This window comes from Schistocerca serialis, chromosome 4, assembly GCF_023864345.2.
Source record: "Schistocerca serialis cubense isolate TAMUIC-IGC-003099 chromosome 4, iqSchSeri2.2, whole genome shotgun sequence".
In the NCBI taxonomy this organism is placed as follows: Eukaryota; Metazoa; Arthropoda; class Insecta; order Orthoptera; family Acrididae; genus Schistocerca; species Schistocerca serialis.
The window spans coordinates 264,002,643-264,025,288 of NC_064641.1; the positions used below are offsets into that span (position 1 = coordinate 264,002,643).

General features: G+C 39.0%; 1 protein-coding gene across 1 annotated transcript in view; it reads right to left on the bottom strand.

The window, feature by feature from the left end:
* LOC126473768 (ER degradation-enhancing alpha-mannosidase-like protein 2) overlaps nucleotides 1-22,646 on the bottom strand; it is a 121,185-nt gene that overhangs the window by 67,346 nt on the left and 31,193 nt on the right. The window contains exon 5 of the mRNA XM_050101031.1: nucleotides 14,910-15,240. Coding sequence (XP_049956988.1) covers nucleotides 14,910-15,240 — 331 coding nt within the window. The remainder of the gene's footprint in view (nucleotides 1-14,909; nucleotides 15,241-22,646) is intronic.

Sequence of the window (22,646 nt, forward strand, 5' to 3'; positions counted from 1 at the left end):
CTGGTACAATTTTGCACAGAGCATAACTTAATCATAGCTAACACTTCGTTCAAGAATAATGAAAGAAGCCTGGAGATACTAGAAGGTATCAGATAGATTATATAATGGTAAGACAGAGATTTAGGAATCAGGTTTTAAATTGTAAGACATTTCCAGGGCAGATGTGGACTATGACCACAATCTATTGGTTATGAACTGATTAAAACTGAAGAAACTGCAAAAAGGTGGGAATTTAAGGAGATGGGGACCTGGATAAACTGACTAAACCAGAGGTTGTACAGAGTTTCGGGGAGAGCATAAGGGAACAATTGACAGGAATGGGGGAAAGAAATACAGTAGAAGAAGAATGGGTAGCTTTGAGGGATGAAATAGTGAAGGCAGCAGAGGATCGAGTAGGTAAAAAGACGGGGGCTAGTAGAAATCCTTGGGTAACAGAAGAAATATTGAATTTAATTGTTGAAAGCAGAAAATATAAAAATGCAATAAATGAAGCAGGCAAAAAGGAATACAAACGTCTCAAAAATGAGATTGACAGGAAGTGCAAAATCGCTAAGCAGGTATGGCTAGACGACAAATGTAAGGATGTAGAGGCTTATGTCACTAGGGGTAAGATAGATACTGTTTACAGGAAAATTAAAGAGCCATTTGACGAAAACAGAACCACTTGTATGAATATCAAGAGCTCAGATGGAAACCCAGTTCTAAGCAAAGAAGGGAAAGCAGAAAGATTAAAGTAGTATATAGAGGGTCTATACAAGGGCGATGTTCTTGAGGACAATATTATGAAATGGAAGAGGATGTAGATGAAGCCGAAATGGGAGATATGATACTGCGTGAAGAGTTTGACAGAGCACTGAAAGACCTGAGTCAAAACAAGGCCCCAGGAGTAGACAACATTCCATTAGAACTACTGACAGCCTTGGGAGAGCCAGTCCTGACAAAACTCTACCATCTGGTGAGCAAAATGTATGAGACAGACAAAATACCCTCAGAATATAACAATTCCAATCCCAAAGAAAGCAGGTGTTGACAGATGTGAAAATTACCGAACTATCAGCTTAATAAGTCACGGTTGCAATATACTAATTCGAATTCTTTACTGACAAATGGAAAAACTGGCAGAAGCCGACTTCGGGGAAGATCAGTTTGGATTCCGTAGAAATATTGGAAGATGTGAGGCAATACTGACCCTACGACTAATCTTAGAAAATAGATTAAGGAAAGGCAAACCTACGTTTCTAGCATTTGTAGACTTAGAGAAAGCTTTTGACAATGCTGACTGGAATACTCTCTTTCAAATTCTAAAGGTGGCAGCGGTAAAATACAGGGAGCAAAAGGCTATTTACACTCTGTACAGAAACCAGATGGCAGTTATATGAGTCGAGGGACAAGAAAGGGAAGCAGTGGTTGGGAAGGGAGTAAGACAGGGTTGTAGCCTCTCCCCGATGTTGTTCAATCTGTATATTGAGCAAGCAGTAAAGGAAACAAAAGAAAAATTCGGAGTAGGTATTAAAATTCATGGAGAAGAAATAAAAACTTTGAGGTTTGCTGATGACTTTGTAATTCTGTCAGAGACAGCAAAGGACTTGGAAGAGCAGTTGAACGGAATGGACAGTGTCTTGAAAGAAGGATATAAGATGAACATCAACAAAAGCAAAATGAGGATAATGGAATGTAGTCGAATTAAATCGGGTGATGCTGAGGGAATTAGATCAGGAAATGAGACACTTAAAGTAGTAAATGAGTTTTGCTATTTGGGGAGCAAAATAACTGATGATGGTCGAAGTAGAGAAGATATAAAATGTAGACTGGCAATGTCAAGGAAATCGTTTCTGAAGAAGAAAAATTTGTTAACATCGAGTATAGATTTGAAAGTCAGGAAGACGTTTCTGAAAGTATTTGTATGGAGTGTAGCAATGTATGGAAGTGAAACATGGACGATAAATAGTTTGGACAAGAAGAGAATAGAAGCTTTCGAAATGTGGTGCTACAGGAGAATGCTGAAGATTAGATGGGTAGTTCACATAACTAATGAAGAGGTATTGAACAGAATTGGGGAGAAGAGAGATTTGTGGCACAAACTGACTAGAAGAAGGGATCGGTTGGTAGGACATATTCTGAGGCATCAAGGTATCACCAATTTAGTATTGGAGGGCAGCTTGGAGGGTAAAAATGATAGAGGGAGACCAAGAGATGAATACACTAAGCAGATTCAGACGGATGTATGTTGCAGTAGGTACTGGGAGATGAAGAAACTTGCAGAGGATAGAGTAGCATGGAGAGCTGCATCAAACCAGTGTCTGGACTGAAGAGCACCACAACAACAACAACAACAACAACACCTAATGAAAAGATGTACGGTTTGTAACGTTCCCTGGCAAACTCACGCTATTAATGAACAAGAGTTTATTTGTACCATATACGCCGCTCTGAGCAGGTTGTATATACCGTAATTATTGAACAAAAAATATTATTGAATTTTGTGTAAAAGACATTTGTTATTATCGTAATATTTTTTGTAGTAATATTCTCTCTGTATTTAGGATAGTAATTTTTCTATATTTGTCATGTGATTGTGAAATGTGTCAGTATCTGCGATAACAGAGATGTGAAATTTAGCCAGAGGAGAATAATATTGTCAAATTACAAAGAAATGTTAATAGTCAGCAGTAGTATAAAAGAACCATGTACAGAGTATTCTTTGGTCTTCTCTGTATAGAGCTGAATGCGAGAGGAAGCTGTGTCGAAGCGATTTATCAGTGGTTAGACTTCTTTTGTCTCTGTCTAGATTTAGCCGCCATTAGAGGAGGCGTTACAAATTAATGTGAGTTCAATTATTGTTTGATCTAAATATATCAGAATTTATCAAAAGTGTGTATTATTAATGTAAATTAGCTTGCCCATGTCATCTATAAAATTTCTTTAAAGAATTTTCAGCATTTTTGGCGGTGTTGCTGGGCTGTGCCGCGACCGATCGATTTGCAGCGGCGGCACATTTAAAAAATTGTTCCGCTAAAGGAAAAATCAACCAAACCCGTAAATCGGGAACAGATAGATAAAAATTAACAGTGAATTAAGAAATTGTCTTTTACAGTGATCCTGAGACTGATGAATTTTAAACTAATTATACGTTTGTGCATTCGTAGGCGGATAGTTAATGTTAGTTAACATTGAAATTTAACAATTTTGGTTCTTTCAAATAACTTAAATGTATAGCGAAGTAGGTTTGATCAGTGATAATTAAATGTCGGCTTGGCAATAATTAACCATTTTCTGCTAATAGAGATAATCTTGTGTTCCATAGCTAACGCCGGGATAGAATTCAGTAAATATTTAAAATAAAAAAAAACCCACTGCATTTAGAAAATGTGTGCCAAGGCCGAATTATGTAAAGGATTTAATTCTCAACTAAATATTCTTAATCAGTTAATATGAGTTCACGTAATCCTTAAATGTACGTAATTCTTTTGAAAGTGAAATTTTTTTATTACCACACGTAAATAAGAGAGAGGTTCTACAACAAAGTTCATACTTACAGAAGACAGTTAAAGAGAGGCAAATTAATTAACTAAAAGCAATAATAATTAATAATTTATTCTTTCACGAAAACAATAGCAATTTCGTTAAATTGGCGCCCAACGTGGGGCTCGAATATGCAGTGGCCACTAAATACCCATGAGATAACTAGGGAATTATTATAGTCGAACTTTGTTGGAGAACATTTAATAATTTTTCCATGTATTGTATGTATTGCATAAACAATATTGTGTGGTAATACCTGTATATGATTTTTTGCATGAGAACACTATATACCCAGAGGCAAGCTGAAGAAGAGAGCTCATTATAGCGAAAAATTAATTACCTACCACAATATCAGGGGGCAGCTGCACCCAAGATAGATCACCAAAAGGTAAAGCTACAGTGTAGTTGTCCTGTGGGTAGTAAAGTAGCCTCAGTGCAGTGTTCTCGGATCATTAGTGGTGTGCTTGTTGTTAGTGTTTTTTTTTAAATAACAGGACATTTGAGTAGTTAGTCATTGTAGTATATAATAAGTGTGTTTCAATAAATGACCATTTCTTGTGTGATTATGTCAGTGAAACTTGAGTGTTAGGATATTTAGTTCAGATTTTATTTCTTTTGTTTACTATGGTTAGATTGTGTAGTCAGAAGGATATCAACATGGATAATGAACAACAGTTAGTAAGTAATGATACCGAGTTAGAAAGTGGGACACAAAGTAATGTTAGTGATGTAGTTCAGGAAGTACAATGTGAGAATCTGGGGGCAGAAGGGCAAGAAATGTTGCCACTGCCACCCAGTGATTCAGTTGATAGCGGAAATACTGTGCCACCCGCAAGCACTGGACACGGACCAGAGAGTGGTGAGGTGTCAGAAGTGCAATCATTAAGAGTTATGTTCGAGCGCATGCTCAATTTCCAAGCTGAATTTGCACGTATGCAAGCAGAACGTGAAAGAGAACGTGATGCTAAACAAGCAGAGCGTGACCGACGCCGGCATGAGAGAGACTTGCAGTTAATGCAATCTTTGGAAGCTATGCAAAGTGAGATAGTTAGTTTGAAACAAAACTATGAAACCATACCCAAAAAGGTGCAAGAACTAAGCGAAAGAGTAGATAGTATCGAAGTGGCTAACGCCAGTATCGTAGATGAAATCAGTGTACTGACCAACAGGGTGGAACAATTAGAGATTGACACAAATCAAGTAATTGAGCACAAAGTGTCCGAACAAGTGCACAAAATGGAAAGCGAATTTATAAAGGAAATAGATGAGAAAGTGCACGCCACGATTGAAGCCAAAGATGTGGGCTCAAATGCGGAAGTGCAGAACCTGAAAAAGGTGGTACACACTGACATTCTGCTGTGGCAGCGGAATGTCAACCGTCATCTTGCCGAAATAGAAATCAGCTTGTGGCATGACGACTCACAGGTGTATGTCACGCCAGCCAGGTCCAACAATGATAGGCATATAAATACAGCAGTAAAAAATTGCGACTGCGAGACAGAACAGGCAACCAATGTAAGCGAAACAAATAAATGTCATTCCAAAGTAGTGATTGAAGAAAGCCTGATTAGAAACCGACAGTTTCAGATCTTTACAACGGAGAAGACATCTGTTCAACCTGTAGTGTTTATCAAGGGATTTAGAAACATTTTGCCTAACGTTTGGAGTCATACACAGAAAATACAGTTCGTTATGTCTTACATACAAGGAGATGCTGCATTATGGGCAACCGAAGCAGCTGACAGTTGCGATACATATGAGCAATTTGAAAAGGCATTCTTGGCCAAATATTGGTCAACATGTATTCAGGAGAGATTACGGAAGGAGGTATATAATCCAGAGCCGTATTCTCCACGATTAGGCAATTTGCGAAAATATTTTGAGAAGTACATTAATAAGACCCGTTACTGGGACGAGCAGATTTCATCCCGGGATTTGATCAGACTTTTGAAATCACACTTGCCGATACATGTAAAGGAAAAACTTATACACGTGCCGGAGAATGACATGGAGCATTTCTTGTCTGTTCTGGACTCAATTGACCTGATTCAGGAGGACGTTAAGGCAGCCTCTGAACAGGCTAGAAGTAACGAAAACGGTTATAGAAATGGTCGAAATAACACGCCTCCACCAAATAATGGAAACGGCGAAGATAACAATAGGAGACAAGATTATGTACAAAACGGGAATAGAGGTAGAGACCGGAACGGCAATAGTCCGCCGGTGAATAATGACCGGAAAAGGAGGTCTGATGACCGATATGAAACAGGCCCACCAAGCAATAGTAGATGGAAAAATGCCAGGGGGCCGTGGAACACTAATACCTATAATGATGCAAACCGAACTTGGCCACAGAACCAGAGGCCCAGTACGGACCGGCCAAACAGTGAAGGATATGACAATAACCGACCGCCGCCACAAAACGCGCCAATTGCGCAACTGTGGCGGCCGACGCAACACAACTTACACATAGTGGAGGTCAGTGACACAGAGCAGCCACACCCATCCACCTGTAATAATTCAACAAACTAGATTCAGCTGAGATACCCTCTCCATCGTCGGCTGAGGTTTGGAGTGAGAGCAGCCCGACACCGAACAAAACATTGGGAATTTGTATCCTCAGGTATAATGACGGGGTACAGATGGGACATGAATTGATAACTGAACCATCCACGTGCATAAAGGAGCACAAAGACAAAGTACAAGCGATAATAGAGATCAAAATTAACAATATTGATGTGCAAGCGATCGTAGATACAGGTGCTACTGTCAGTGTCACGAGTATGGACTTATTCAAAGTACTGGGGAAAGAAAGGCGTATGCTGACTTTTCCTGTGAACAATTGTAAAGTCACTGGAGCCATAAGTGCACAGCGACAAATAATTAAACTCCAAGTGCGGGTAGAGATGTATATAGGGGAAGAAGCCATAGCGTGCTCATTCCTGGTAGTAAAGGGTTTAAGGGTAGCCTGCATTTTGGGGGTAGATTTTTTGAGAGAAAGGGACGCAGTAATCGACCTTTCTCAGGGAAAATTGAGTTTGATGAATGCTGGTAGGAGGATAGAATTGTCCATGCTTAGATCTGAAGAGGTACCTGTGCCTAATTGTAATGCTATTAACATAAAGTGTAGGAATCAGTGGATACTACATTTAGACAATTATTGTCAAGGACAAAATCTCTATTATCCAGACGTACAAAGTGATCAATTAGAAGCAAATGTGGACGCACTAGTGAACAAAGTATCACAGTCCGAAAATTTGAACTCAATGCAACAGCAGGATTTGGTACAGTTATTAACTAACTATGCAGATGTATTTTCAGAACGACCAGGAATTGTTAAGGGATATCAGTACAATATCGAGGTGAAGCCTCACAAAACCTACTGTCGAGCCTCATACTCCATTCCTTGGTCCAAGAAGGAAATAGTAGCTAAAGAAATAAGAAAACTGATCGAGTGGGGAATAATAGAACCGTCTTTGTCCCCTTATAGTAGTCCTTTGGTGGCGGTAGCAAAAGCAGACGGACAGGTACGGTTAGTATTAGATGCGAGAGACATAAACGAAATTATTGTACCTGTCAGGACTCATCCGGAAAACTTAGATGAGCAAATTCAAAAATTCCATGGAGTGCAATATTTGACATCTATTGATATGAAAAGTTCATTCTGGCAAACCCTCTTCACACCCGAGTCGAGGAAATATACTGCATTTATATTTGGGGGAAGGAGCTACCAATTTAGGGTACTACCTTTCGGCTTAAATGTAAGTGCAGGAGTTTTCATAACAGCCCTCGACGCAGTTTTAGGTCCGGATTTGCTGCAAAGGGTAACAGTATATGTAGACGATCTGGTGATTGCTACTGCCACCTGGGAGGAGCACGTAGAACTACTGAGTAGAGTCTTAGAAAGGTTTAAGCAAGCGGGAGTAACAGCGAATCTTGAGAAATCCAAATTTGGACGTAATCAGATTAAATTTCTAGGTCACATAATAACACCACAAGGCATCAAGCCTGACAGCAAAAAACTTGACGCAATTCGTGGGTTCCTAGTCCGAGAACTAAGAGACAACTCAAAGCGTTTATAGGTCTTGCATCCTTTTTTAGACGGTTTGTTCCAAACCAATTAATGAATAACGAATCTTTATTGAGCCTGTTGCGTAAAAATGCGCACTGGGTGTGGACAGAAGAATGTCAACGCGCATTTGACGCTATCAAAAACGCCTTGGTGAATGCAAACATACTGCGACACCCAGACATGACAAAAGATTTTTGCATAGCGACAGATTCGTGTTCATACGATCTGGGCGCTTGTTTATTTCAGTGGGACAGGAGCAACGACCCCACAACAATCAATGTAATCGGATTTGCCAGCCGCACACTAAACAGCTGTGAGAGAGCATATTCCGCTACCGAATTAGAGGCTCTTGCAGTGGTTTGGGCGGTAAAGAAATTCAACTATTACATCTATGGTAAAGAAGTCAAAGTATTCAGTGACCACCAGGCTCTGAGCTATTTAATGTCTTGCAAATTATACCATACCCACTTGCTAAGATGGAGGTTAGCATTGCAGGAATATAAAATTAAGATTATGTACCTAAAAGGACAAGATAATGTTGTAGCTGACGCCTTGTCGAGGCTTCCACTAGGGCAATCCTCAATGTCCAAGATTTTGGAACAATCGGAGGAATATCGAATACTGTTAGTACAAGATAAGGTACATAGGAGGGACTTTTTACATATGTGTAAGAATATGTCTATATTGCAGGAAACTGATCCGATTTGGCGAGATATCATTAGCAAAATTAAAGAAGGAACCAATCTTAAAAGTGTTCAGAATTTCAAAATAATAGATGATATTCTGTATTATAAAACGGGTGTGTCAAATGACCATGGAGTCGTGTGTATACCGCAACAGGCTATCCCAGCTGTAGTGTGGCACACTCATTTAGCATGGGGTCACGCTGGGATAGGCAAAACAATAAGGATTTTATCCAGATTCTGTTACTTTAAGGGAATAAGCCAGCAGACTCGCACCATTATCAGGACTTGTCCTCTGTGCCAAAAAGCTAAGTTTCAAAATAAGTCCACAAGGTTTGAACTGCATCCTATAGTGCCTCATCGGCCACTTCAGTTAGTATCATCGGCCACTTCAGTTAGTATCTGTAGACATAGCAGGACCCTACCCACGAGCCAGGGGTGGATTAAAGTACATTTTAGCGGTGTATGACCTTTTCTCTAAATACTTAAAAATATACTGCCCGCCACTGCTCGTGGAATAGTTAAATGGTTAGGGAAAGAATATTTTACACAAGTGGGTAAGCCTGAAGCGATAATATCGGATAATGCTTCCTATTTTACAGGCCATACCTGGAAAAACTATTTACATGAACAAGATATAAAGCACATACTAATATCCCGTTTTCACCCACAAGCAAGTTTTGGAAGAGAGAACATTTGGAGAGTTAAATAAATTTTTCAGGTTATACATTGCATATAAGCACACAAGATGGCCAGATCTGATACCTAAGTTTTTGGAAATTCACAATGCAACCCCGCATGCTTCTACGGGGTATCCACCAAACGAGATTATAATGAATAATAATAGAGTTCTGAATGAGTGGCTGGCACCTTTGCCTAAGGTCCCAGTCATTCCTGAGCCTAAGGAAGAGAAGATAAGAAAAGCAGGGTGCAACCTTACCAGGTGCGCTCAGAAAAGGAAAGAAAAATATAATCGACATGTGACGAATAACCAAAAATTTAGTGTTGGGGACTTGGTACTCTTACGCAATCATCCTAAGTCCTCGGCATCCTTGAAACAGAATAGCAAGTGGCGATTGGTGTACAATGGACCTTTTAGAGTAGTAAGTGTGCCACATGAGTGTAGCTATCTCTTAGCAGATACCCACTCAGGGAGAGTACGGGGACTGTATCCGCGTAAGGATGTAAAAATATTCCTACAGTAAAAGACTAATAGTCCTATGTGGACACCATTCTTTTGTAAATGAATGAACATTAATGATGTGTGATCTGTAGGGATAATGTACTAGTGTAGAAGTATTTAGTTATAAGAATATGATTGACTTTCTCTTTTGTTTATGAATATTTGTGTTATGTCTTCTTTTAATTAATGTTAGCTTAAACATGCTCTAAATGTCTGCACAGATAACCTGATTAGTGCAATTATTTATAGAGTTAAATTGTGACAGAGATCAGTCAGGAGGAACATTTTAGTAATGATTAGTTTGTGTACTGCATAATATTCTATGTGTGTGTCAAACTTGAAATATTTCTTGTACAATCTTTTCTATTATATGTGTATATATGTGTAGCTGTCAAATTGACAGATTTGAACCCAGAATAATATCAATAATATGAGGCCCTGAGAACTTTATTATCTAACCAATGTTATCAGAGAGAATAATGCACCCAGTAGTGACCCGAGGGCACCATGGAAGGCAAACTTATTGCAAATTTAAGTAGCGCAAAGTTACGCACAAAGAAGCTTCAATTGAAGCATGTGCAGATTCAATCAGTAAAAAAGGAGCTAGCCTGATACAGTCCAAGTCAATTTTAGCGTACAGAGACTACACTGTAGTTACGCAGGACCTTGCAAGTGAAGTAAGACATAATTTCAAAGGAGTTATTGAACAATATGCCTGAATCCGGCTGGAATGCACAAATAAAATCTACTCGAACACGAATATAGATGATTTTTGGGCAAACTAATACGAAATTTTAATATTTGTTACCATGTACGCAAATATCACACACCTTGGTAAAGAGTTACGAATGTGCTGTTACAAAAATTGCACAACGGACATTGTAAATAAAAATAAAGGAACTTAAACAAAAGTGCAGTATTGTGTGGCAGAGACAGACAGTGACTGTTAAACCTGCAGCAATACGTCACGAAGTTGTTGTGTATAAGTAATAAAAAACTGTATCATCGCCGTGTGTGCAAGTGGAAAAGGAACTAGCACGACACGAACAGTGAGCCGATAACGGACGGTGGACCAAGTTAGTGTCAAACTTTAATTCTTTGTGTGTCAAGGGACGCTAGGAAAGCGCATTGACTACAGAGATACATTTTGTCCTAAGGTGAAAACTTGCGTGTGACTAATGACAGGTCATGACATGGTGAAAAATATTGTGTGCCCATAAAACGTGTTACTGTGACAACGAAACATTGTGCAAACCAGACTAGTGAAGGCCTACTGAATAATAACTGCCAATAACTGTGTGCGTTTTTTTTCCCACAGCAGGAAAAATGCCCATAAGGATAGTACACTGTTTGTGAACTTGTCGCATGTTTGCTGGAGCACTACAAGAAGACGTCACATGGCTCGGGCGAGCTGATATACAACGCGCATCCGGCTACATCAGCCATGCAGCGGCCGCAGCAGCCCGTAGCGGACCAGACAGCCACACGCCTCTCCGCGCCGTAGCTGTCAACAGCGGGGGCGGTGACCTACACGGAGCCGACGCGCCGCGCCGAGCGCCGCTCAACAATCACTTCGCACCGCTCACCAACTACAGCATTATTGACTTTTTCCAAAATATTTACATAAACTGCATAACATGTCAATGACTCCATTTTGATAAACATTGAACATTTATTATGTATGTCCGTAAACTGATAAGAGAAAAGAGAAAATGAACACTAACAAGTGCAAGAGATGAATTTGTAACATGTAGGTAGTGGAAACATTATGAAAAGTGATCCTGCGCTAAGTGATTTTAAAAAAAAAAAACTAAGTGATATATCCTAGGACAAGTGACCTTGCAGTATATCGTTGAACTGTATGTGACTGTGATATTATGTAACCATTGATGACAAACTGTTAAATCAATTCAAATAAATGACTGTTAAAGAGACAATATTAATCATGAACCAACTGGGATGGCTGGGCTCCGGCACAGTTTTGCCCAGGTTTCCTGTCTGCCTTCGCCCAAATGGGGGAGCCATGAACATATATAACCCTGGGACTAATTAAAAGAGCCATTCCATAAAAAAATAAAGAATTGTAAAGAACGTTACTGGCACCATTGTGTCAAAGTATAGAAACTCTTTGCCAAATGCTGCCAGGGGGCAATGTAACGTTCCCTGGCAAACTCACGCTATTAATGAACAAGAGTTTATTTGTACCATATACGCCGCTCTGAGCAAGTTGTATATACCGTAATTATTGAACAAAAAATATTATTGAATTTTGTGTAAAAGACATTTGTTATTATCGTAATATTTTTTGTAGTAATATTCTCTCTGTATTTAGGATAGTAATTTTTCTATATTTGTTATGTGATTGTGAAATGTGTCAGTATCTGCGATAACAGAGATGTGAAATTTAGCCAGAGGAGAATAATATTGTCAAATTACAAAGAAATGTTAATAGTCAGCAGTAGTACAAAAGAACCATGTACAGAGTATTCTTTGGTCTTCTCTGTATAGAGCTGAATGCGAGAGGAAGCTGTGTCGAAGCAATTTATCAGTGGTTAGACTTCTTTTGTCTCTGTCTAGATTTAGCCGCCATTAGAGGAGGCGTTACAAATTAATGTGAGTTCAATTATTGTTTGATCTAAATATATCAGAATTTATCAAAAGTGTGTATTATTAATGTAAATTAGCTTGCCCATGTCATCTATAAAATTTCTTTAAAGAATTTTCAGCATTTTTAGCGGTGTTGCTGGGCTGTGCTGCGACCGATCAATTTGCAGCGGCGGCACATTTAAAAAATTGTTCCGCTAAAGGAAAAATCAACCAAACCCGTAAATCGGGAACAGATAGATAAAAATTAACAGTGAATTAAGAAATTGTCTTTTACAGTGATCCTGAGACTGATGAATTTTAAACTAATTATACGTTTGTGCATTCGTAGGCGGATAGTTAATGTTAGTTAACATTGAAATTTAACAATTTTGGTTCTTTCAAATAACTTAAATGTATAGCGAAGTAGGTTTGATCAGTGATAATTAAATGTCGGCTTGGCAATAATTAACCATTTTCTGCTAATAGAGATAATCTTGTGTTCCATAGCTAACGCCGGGATAGAATTCAGTAAATATTTAAAATAAAAAAAAACCCACTGCATTTAGAAAATGTGTGCCAAGGCCGAATTATGTAAAGGATTTAATTCTCAACTAAATATTCTTAATCAGTTAATATGAGTTCACGTAATCCTTAAATGTACGTAATTCTTTTGAAAGTGAATTTTTTTTATTACCACACGTAAATAAGAGAGAGGTTCTACAACAAAGTTCATACTTACAGAAGACAGTTAAAGAGAGGCAAATTAATTAACTAAAAGCAATAATAATTAATAATTTATTCTTTAACGAAAACAATAGCAATTTCGTTAAAGGTTATTTCATGCAGGACAATGCAAGACCACACATCGCCAATGCTTCTATGACAGCAATACGAAGTGTTTTTGATGGTAGGATAGTTGACTGGTCTTCTTGTCCTCCAGATCTTAATCAATATGATTTTTGTCTTTGGGGAATGTTAAAAGATAAGGTATATGCAACCAATCCCCACATGCTTGAAGAGTTGGAAGACCAGGTTTGGCTAGTCATTTCCCAATTTCAGTAGCTAAAATTCATTTGAGTGTTTGCTAAAGTTCCAGGAGAAGTCAGGCTGCTCTAACCACAGAGGGAAAACACTTTGAGCACCTACTAAAAATAAAGGTAAGCAGGGGAAGCGTGCACACAGCTGACTAATGACAACAGAGAGTTGATTTATTCCATGTGTTCTGTAGGATCATCTATTTTTATGCACTCAGCTCTAAAAAGAGCTTGTGGTTTACATTCACTGTCATCTTTATAATTTGGGCTCAAGGCAAGGGCAACCTCTGCTCTTTCCTCCAGAACCCTAGCTACCTTCCTAGATGTCATGCTCCACATCCCAGATGAGTAAAAAAAGGAGGGTAGAGGGGGGGGGGGGGGCGGGAGTGGGGGTGGAGGGGGGGGAGCTGTCTTCATATCAAATTCACTAACCACCAACAGCACTTCCATTTTGACACGTGCCAACCATTCCAAATTAAAAGATCCTGCCCTATAGCCTTGGCTTCCAGGTGTGTCACATCTGCTGTGGACAACAGGACTAAGCCAAATATGCTGATAACCTGGCAAAAGCATTTACAGACAGATCCAGCTAACCCTCGTTACTTAGAAGAACTCTTCTTGTCACTCAGCCTTTGAGACACTCAATCACAGCCTTCACTCCAGGCTTTGACTGCCTCCACTATGTCCTGAGATAAGGTATAACCTAATACAAATCAAACTCTCAATCACTCAAGAGTAATATTCTGTTGCTCAGCCAAATATGAAATAGTCTATTCCACCCTCCTTATGCCAAGCCTGCTTCCAATCCTGCACCACACGGCTCATTCCTCTGTCAGTGACCCATATGAAAGTCTTCTCCTATTTACTAACCCATCCATCACCTATTACTACATTCCAATCAAACATTTCCTATCCTATAAAGTGTAGCTAATCAATCAAACATTTCCTATCTCATAAAAAGCAGCTATGTTATTACCAACTGTGTTGCTATCACTGTCCAGCTTTCTTAGTGTAAATAACAATGAACAACCTGTCTTTCTGTGGTTAACTGAAATCTTCAATGACCCAGTTGCTGAACATGCTGTATACTACAACACTACTTCAGTACCTGTGCTCTCTGGTTACTCGTCTATCATCGCCTGGATAGGAACTGTCCCAACTGAATATCCTCTGTTCACGCAATCTCTCTGATCTAAGGCTTTTCTAGTTCATTTCCACTTCATTACCCTTAATTCAATTTTCCTTTGTCCAAACCTTGTGCTTAACTTCCCTCAGTCCCCGTATTTCACTTTGAAAATAATAACCTCTGCTCTGTGATTTTAGGGCACCAAAACCTAACCCCTACAAAGTCCCACAGCATAACAATGTATGTCCAACACAACTTTGTGGAAATATGCAATCAACTCCCCAAAATGTCCCATCTAGAGTAACTGCAAAATATTGATTAACCTCCGGCCTTTCAGTTCATTACTACTCTTGTTAAAAATTGTTGGGTTTTTGCTTCAATTGTGGACATTTCCTATAGTTTTGTTCTCTTTAATGGACTGTAATTGCAACTATATCTATGGTGAAATCTCTTGGCATGATCTCTAATTACTAGTGTTCAAAACATTCACCGAGTACCAAATTATGCTTGAGTTACAGGACCACACCCACTCCCTAAGTGACAGCCAAACTAGGGGAGATGCTTATTGCTGATGCAGCCCCAACAAATTCTCTCATTAGATGGAAATATCCCACTTACTCAATGATGAGAAAATTACACTCATAAAAGAGTGTTCTCTCAAACTGCTCTTGGAAAAAACACGCACACACAAAAATCAACCTACCAATGAGACTGAGCACTCCAGGCCAGTAAGCTTCAAGGGACTGGAAAACAGGCAGTGTCACCTGCCCCTTGGACATCGACACCCAAAGATGCCAGTCATCACGACTCAAATATTTATCAATAGCTGAACGCCCTTCTTGAAACATGCGCATCAACTCTGGTCTCTGCAATAATATAGCTCCCTTTGCAAGATATTCATAATAAGAATCCACTCCAGCACCTATTCCAGCATCTTGTGCAGTCCATTTACCAGTCTGCACATCAATATGATTTCCCACTAAGCCAATTGCAGAGCGATGATTATACAAAGCATGAAGTGCATTCATTGCCACCTGCAACAAACAATGTATACACTACATCAGTGTTAAGATATTCATAATAAGAATCTACTATGACATGTTGTAGAATCCCCTTGTCAATCTGTAAATCAAGATGATTCCCCACTATGCCAATTGCACAGAAATGGTTATACAAAGCATGAAGTGCATTAATTGCCACCTGCAACAAACAATGTACATTATATTAGTGTTACATGGGTAAGGTGCTGCTACACTACAAAAGGTGGTTAGCAGCAATTCATTAATCAGTACATGGCATCAGTCATTCCACGTCAAATTAACACAGGTGTCAATCCAACCACCACCAATTTTCATCATATTTGGTGTGTTCATTGCACATGACAACAGAATGAAAAATGCCAAATTATAGAATTGCAGCACAAGTACAACCTAAGCAGTGGCCACAAAAAATTTTCAGATAATTTTGTAAAGGCCTGGGAACAAACTTTCAAATAATATGCAATGTGGACATTCGAGCAATTTACACAATTAAGGCCAATGACCTTATTCTTTTGACATTAAATACCTCAAAGCACGTCACCTTCAAAATTCATGAAAAAATATATCTCAGGTTGGGATGATATTTGGCTCAACTTTTGCAACACTAAGATGAGGGGAGGGAGGATTTTATGTCTACCTCTTGCAATAAAGTCTTCTACCAGATTCCATAAATGTTTTAAATTTTTAAGTCAACTTAATCCAATTTCAGTGTTACTAGCAGATTGCTACTTACCGTAAAGAAGACAGTTAAGTGTAGACAGATACAATTAAAAAGACACTTACATAATGCTTTGGGCCACAGTCTTCGTCAGCAAAAGAGAAACATACCTTTCCAGACCAAGCTGCCGGAGTTGTGGTCATGTGTGCATGGGTTTTGCTTGTTTGTGCAAATGCGTGGTGTGTGTCACTCTTTTGCTGATAAAGGCTGTGGCCGAAAGCTTTATTTGAATGTCTTTTAATTTTGTCTGTCTGAAACTTAACATATCTTCTTCAAGGTAAGTAGCAACATATCTTTTCCTACATTGTTGATATTCCTATCTGGAGTTTCCATTGTTTGATTTAGTCTTACTAGTAGATGTGACTCTTCGTAACTAATACCATTGAAGATTTTCAGGTTCAGGACACTAGTTACACATCAATATTTCTTTACAAGATATGTTGGGAACAGTAGTCAACAATAAGTAACAAAATTCGTAATTTTTTTAGGGGTATCCCACCCATGGTTGTACATGTTATTGAAAGTGCATTGATATTGCTAAGAGACTACTAAAGGGTATTTTCAGGTTCTTGATCCTACTCTTACCTTAGTACTGCTTTAAAAACTCTCTCTTCAATATAAGTCAAAAACAATTAACAATTTTTTTCAAATTTTTTACGGGTGGGCGCAAAGTACCACTCCCCCACCCCCTCTTGATAACATGTTACTGCATCAAAATTACAAAGTACTGGAAAAGGCATTAACTATTTAAATGGTAATGTGAAGATGCCAACAAAACATGCATGCAAAGCATGAAAAATAGGTTAAATTTACACAAACGAACAATGACAATGACACTTTCCTTGATGCTGATCTCATCCTCATACTCAACGAAGGTCAGCTACACACTTCTGTGCACATGAAACCTACTGACAAACAACAGTACGTACATTTTGACAGTTGCCATCCTTTCTGTGTCAAATGCTCCCTCCCATAGAGCCTTGGCAATTGAGGCAGAAGTGTTTGTTGAGATGCAATATACCACCATTCTCACCTCAGCCTTCACTGGATGTAGTTTAAAAGCTGATTTTTGGGCTATCACATTCAATCCTAGTACTGCTGATTCCTCCAAAAAAAAAAAAAAACAACTTCAGAGCACACCACTGGTCACTCAGTATTATCCTGGTCTGGAATGTATTAATCAGCTACTTTGACAAGGCCATGACTTCCTAAGATAATGTCCTGAAATGAGATCCATTATGTCCGAGATTTTGCTCACTACACCTAGAGTAGCTTTTTGTCGCCCTCCCAATCTCTGCACTATCCCTGTCAGACCCTATGCTCCTTCTGCACCAATCTCCTCACTTTATGGCTCCTACCCTTGTGACTCGCGCCGCTGCAAGACCCGCCTTATGCACCCTCCTTCCACCCTATTCCTGCCCTGTAACTGGCAAAACATATACTATCAAAGGGATAGTCACCAGCAAAATGCCGTGTCATATACCACCTGCTATGTATACACTGTTCAGCCTTTTACATTGGCATGACTACCACCCAGTTATCAGTCAGTAAGAATGGGCATAGGCAGAAGAGGGCTTATACAGGCAACACACAATATCCTGTTGCAGAGCATGCTATACAACATGACAGCCATGATATCGGTGCCTGTTTCACCACATGCACCATCCGGATTCTTCTCCCAGACACCAGTTTTTCAGAACTCTGCAGTTCGGAACTAGCACTACAAAATGTCCTTGGTTCTCGCCACCCACTCGGCCTTAATTTACGCTAATTCCTCCTGTCTCAGTATTTCTTCACAGTAGCTACTCCTTTCTTAACTCCATTTTAGTGTTCTACATCTTTCATTTTCTGGCTTGTTTATTTTTTGCTGTCCACTCCCCCCCCCCCCCCCCCCCCCCACCTCTTCTGGGCGACTTTTCTGAACTGTACCACTTTTATTTAACATCTACAGTCCTTTTCCTTCACCCCTCTTCTGTTCCCTTCAACTCTTCTGCCAGAATAAAGAGCCACTGACTCCGAACGCTTGGAAAAGTTAAATCCTTTTGTGTGTGTGTTCCCCTACTGCTGCTCGGTGAGTAGATTTTTTTCATCTATCCGTTTACATTATATTATCAATAATTGATTATTTTTGGTGAAAAGGATAGACTGCTACTCATCATATAGCGGAGATGCCGAGTCACAAACAGGCACAACAAAATGAGTATTAAACATGTAAGCTTTCGACGACCCCCCCCCCCCCCCCCCCCCGCCACACACACACACCTGCGTGCGCATGCACACACATGAGCGCTGTGACTAGCTGTCGAGGCCAGACTCTGGCCTTGGCAACAAGAGACAATGGTCGTGTGTGTGTGTGTGTGTGTGTGTGTGTGTGTGTGTGTGTGTGTGTACAGGCTTTTTTTTGTCTATTTCAGAAGGAGGCCTTCTGGCCAAAAGCTTACATGTTTAGTAGTCATTTTGTTGTGCCTGTCTGTGACTCATTATCTTCGTTATATCATGAGTCCTTTTCATAATACTGTCAGTACACACAGGGTCATGTTTAGGGCAGTCAGGTATGGTAACAAATGAAATATGATCTATTCCACAGGTTTATGGAGATTTATAATATATAGCACACAGATGTGGTCTGTGCATTGTTACAGTGATAAAAACATTATTATCTGCAAAATCCCATATCACACTGTATCCATTGTCACAAAGTGTCACATTCATATACTGTAGAAATTCAGATGATTGGATGCAGGAAGCCCTTTTTTTCTTTTTTAATTTGCCTGTTAGATTTTCCAAGATGTCTTTCACAGAAGACAGACACATGTCCACAGTCTGAATGTTATTTGATCAATTCCATTTATGTCACACTTACATGCAGGGTGAAGGCACTGTGTGACTGGCAACAGATGAGGGAAGTATGTGTGCCCACATAAGCGGTGAACTAGCAGCATATGTCTCAACCAGATTCAGTAAAAGGTGTTATTTTAAGAGTTATGACTGGACATGAGCATTTGTAGTAAAGTTTTGCAAATTTTGAACCCTTGCATGACCAACAGCTTCAGACTAATTTGGATTGCTAAAAAAAACTATTGCTTTAACTTAGAAACTTTGCATTCAACTAAGTTATTTGATAGCTGTATCTGTCTGTCATTATTTCACCTACCAGAAAAGGAAAGTTGCTACTCACCATATAGTGGAGATACTGAGTCGCGATATGCACAACAAAAAGATTCACACAGTTATAGCTTTAGGCCATTAAGGCCTTTGTCAGCAGTAGACACACACACACACACACACACACACACACACACACACACACGCACGCAACTTGCACACACATCTGCAGTCTCACAGAACTGAAACCACACTGTGGCAGTGTGGTCTCAGTTCTGTAAGACTGCAGACGTGTGTGTGTGTGTGTGTGTGTGTGTGTGTGTGTGTGTGTGTGTGTGTGTGTGTGTCTACTGCTGACAAAAGCCTTAATGGCATCTCCGCTATATGGTGAGTAGCAACTTTCCTTCTCTGGTATTGTTACATTCCATCCTGGATTTTCCATTGTCTGATTATTTCACCTACATTATATTATAGGCAGTGGATGACAGGATGTGAGACTTTATGCACAGATTTGTGTTAAACATTGGATGAGGGTAGACAAAAAAAAGCTTGATCTAGAATTATTTTCAAATTACATAACAAATAATTAGGCTTCTGTCTTCACTACAGTGATAAGAGACTACATTTTCATTACAGTTCTATACCTTAAGACAAATTAACCATACTCCAAAGCAACTGATGAGACATATTGTTTGGCAATATCAAAGCCACCTCATAGTAGTTTTCATACCAATGGCATTATCATTACACAGTACAGAAGCAATTAGATGTTGAGGAAGATGATATGCAATAACATGGCCTAAAATTTAAGTAAAGGAGAGTGATCTGATGTTCATAATACGAAAAATGGACAGACGTAAAGTAAAAATGATACTGTATGAGGTATAGCTGACAATGGTGGAAAGTTTAAAGGGCTTGGGGAGTATAATACAGTAAAATGGAAGAAATGAGTGATTGATAGATAAACAGGGTGTATACGCGGACAAAGAGAAAAAATTCCCGGATTTTTCCCGGATCTCCCAGTTAAAAATACATTTTGTCCCGGGTGAAAATACACTATTGCATGTTAAGTGACAGTATACTTTCCCTCGTAACTGTAAAACTTATCCTTTGATAGGATATGGTTTTATACAGCAGTGTAGAATTTCCTGGCAATTTAGAAAATGATACTCAGGGGGGGAAAAGATCTTTGATGTGCAGAAACATGTACGCTGCATATTTTCGTACTACTAAAGTATAAATTCAAATTCCCCAACAGGAAAAGTTAATGGTTTAAATTAATATACGTAGTGTTGCTACAAGAAAAGCAAAGCTTTCGCAAATAATATTTGTCTCAAGATTAATAAGCTATAAGAGAGGGTAAGCTTTCACTTATAATGTTCATCTGTTTAGCGCATGTTACACATTAATATGCATCACACAAATACGCCAGCAAAATTTTTAATACCGACATAAATCTCTGATCTTCTGGGCTCGAAAGTCTTCTAAATAGCTCTTCATCAAAGATTTGATTTTTAAAAGAGACCAAACACTCTGTGGTTTAAAAAATCCATTGTACATTCTCGCACATAGTTCATCTTGCGTAAAAGGAAATTTACTTCGAAAATAACACTTTCCTAACAACAATTCTCAATATTTTCCCGTGACCTGTTAGAAATAGATTCATTTCAGCAGTTGTCAGAGAGCGCCAGATAAGAGACATCATCGCGCTTGCGCAGCTACGGTAATGTAGGAAGCCCATATGTTCGTACGTGTAAAACATTAAAGGAGCTTACATTATGTCATAAAAGAAACAAGACATCAGAGGATACTCCAAGAGCGTCAGAATTTTGTGAACCATACCAAAATGCATAGTTCACCTAACAGTGTACATTGGTATGTCCAGATTCTCAATGACGTAGGCCTCGACCAAATATGAAGCTTTTCAGTGTGGTTTTCGGGACATAAATTTTCTTGGAGTACCAGTACTGTATTATCTCATGTTAGGTTCTTTATTATGGCATAACCCCATACGTGCTAGAAGATGAAAATGTGCACCTGAAATGCAGTGAACAGTTGAAACTAGCCAATAGTGTGGAATAAATTGACTGCCTCAGCAGGACAGCTTAATAAAAGCCAAATTTATTTATCAAACCGACAAAAATAACTTCATTGTTCTGTAAGGCGATTAATGCTTGACTGTCAGAAAGGTGGAAATAAAATAAAATCTGAAACGAGTAGCATAGTTTACCCTTCCGTAAATATGAGAATGTATTTTAATTCACTTGATAGCTCCCAGCCACAGAAATCCGTCTTGTTTTCATTTGACGTGAGAATAGTAAATTAAAAGGAAACTGAAAAATCAGTATATGTAAAAACGGGTCATGTGGAGACTACTCCCCCCTCCCCCCAACTATAACTCAGACTGCTCTTTTCAAAAATAAGTTCATTTTGTAGCGCACATCTTTCTGAAGAGTCTGATACATAAAAGATATATCTTAGAGGATATGTACGACACGTTATTTGGTCTTAAGTGTGCGGTGGGGAGCCACGCATCTTCAAACAACATTGTTATACCATCAATATATTTCGCTCTGTGGAACTCAAACGTGTATATTTTGTAATGGATGCCATCAAACCATTTCAGGACAGTGGAAATTAAAATGTCCTGTAGCGCCTCTCCTGCTCCCAGTCGGCTGGTTTGACATCTGCCCCCCCCCCCCCCCCTTTTTTTGTAAAATAACCCTCTCGCCATTAATACAGGATAGGATTATTTGTAACCAGGAGAACAAGAACTCTTCAGAAAAACGGGACTCATAAAATTAAATATAGGACACCTAAAACCAGTAAGGACAAGAGACAGGCAAGACAGTACACATTTCTTCAATCCTTTGGTCCTAGTGATTTTTCTCTCTAATCTTGCTACAGTTTCACATGGCGTGCTTTCCTTTCTGTGAAAGGACTATTACCTTATCAAAGTTCATTAAACGTTTTGCTACATGAAAAATGGAAACGTCGCTGTCTAATACTGAAAAAGCTGTTAATACAAATAGTATCCAAGACTGGTGTGGTTTCTCGAACTGATTATGTCTATTTTGTCACTGTGTGCTGGAGAAAACAAAATAGGCCTTTCTAATATTTCAGCAATTGTAACACACACAAAATAAGCGAGACTGTTTTAGCAATAATGATCATTTTTATAATACGTCAGAATATAATTCACGAAGTACCAATACGAAATACCTATTTGACCTACTACAAGCAAAAAGCTTTACGTTAGGAAACAGTTTCACATTTCATTCATATGCTCCAGTTTCTCATGCACGAGACCGAAAAGTAGTAGAACGAAATTTTTGTATAAATTTGAAATTGTCATATTCCTCCATAATTTGTGTGATGTCCCTGTTTCTTCTCCTTCCTTATTCTAACAAATGGTCTTGTCGTCACTAATTCTGTAACTATTTCTACCACTGTCAATACTCATTCTCCAGTTAATTTCACTAACCCTGCCACAATCACCGGTTTAGTTATCCAGCGATTATTCATACAATGCGTTTTCCGTGCTACTCGCAGAATGGAACTCGAGCGGCTGCTAGCT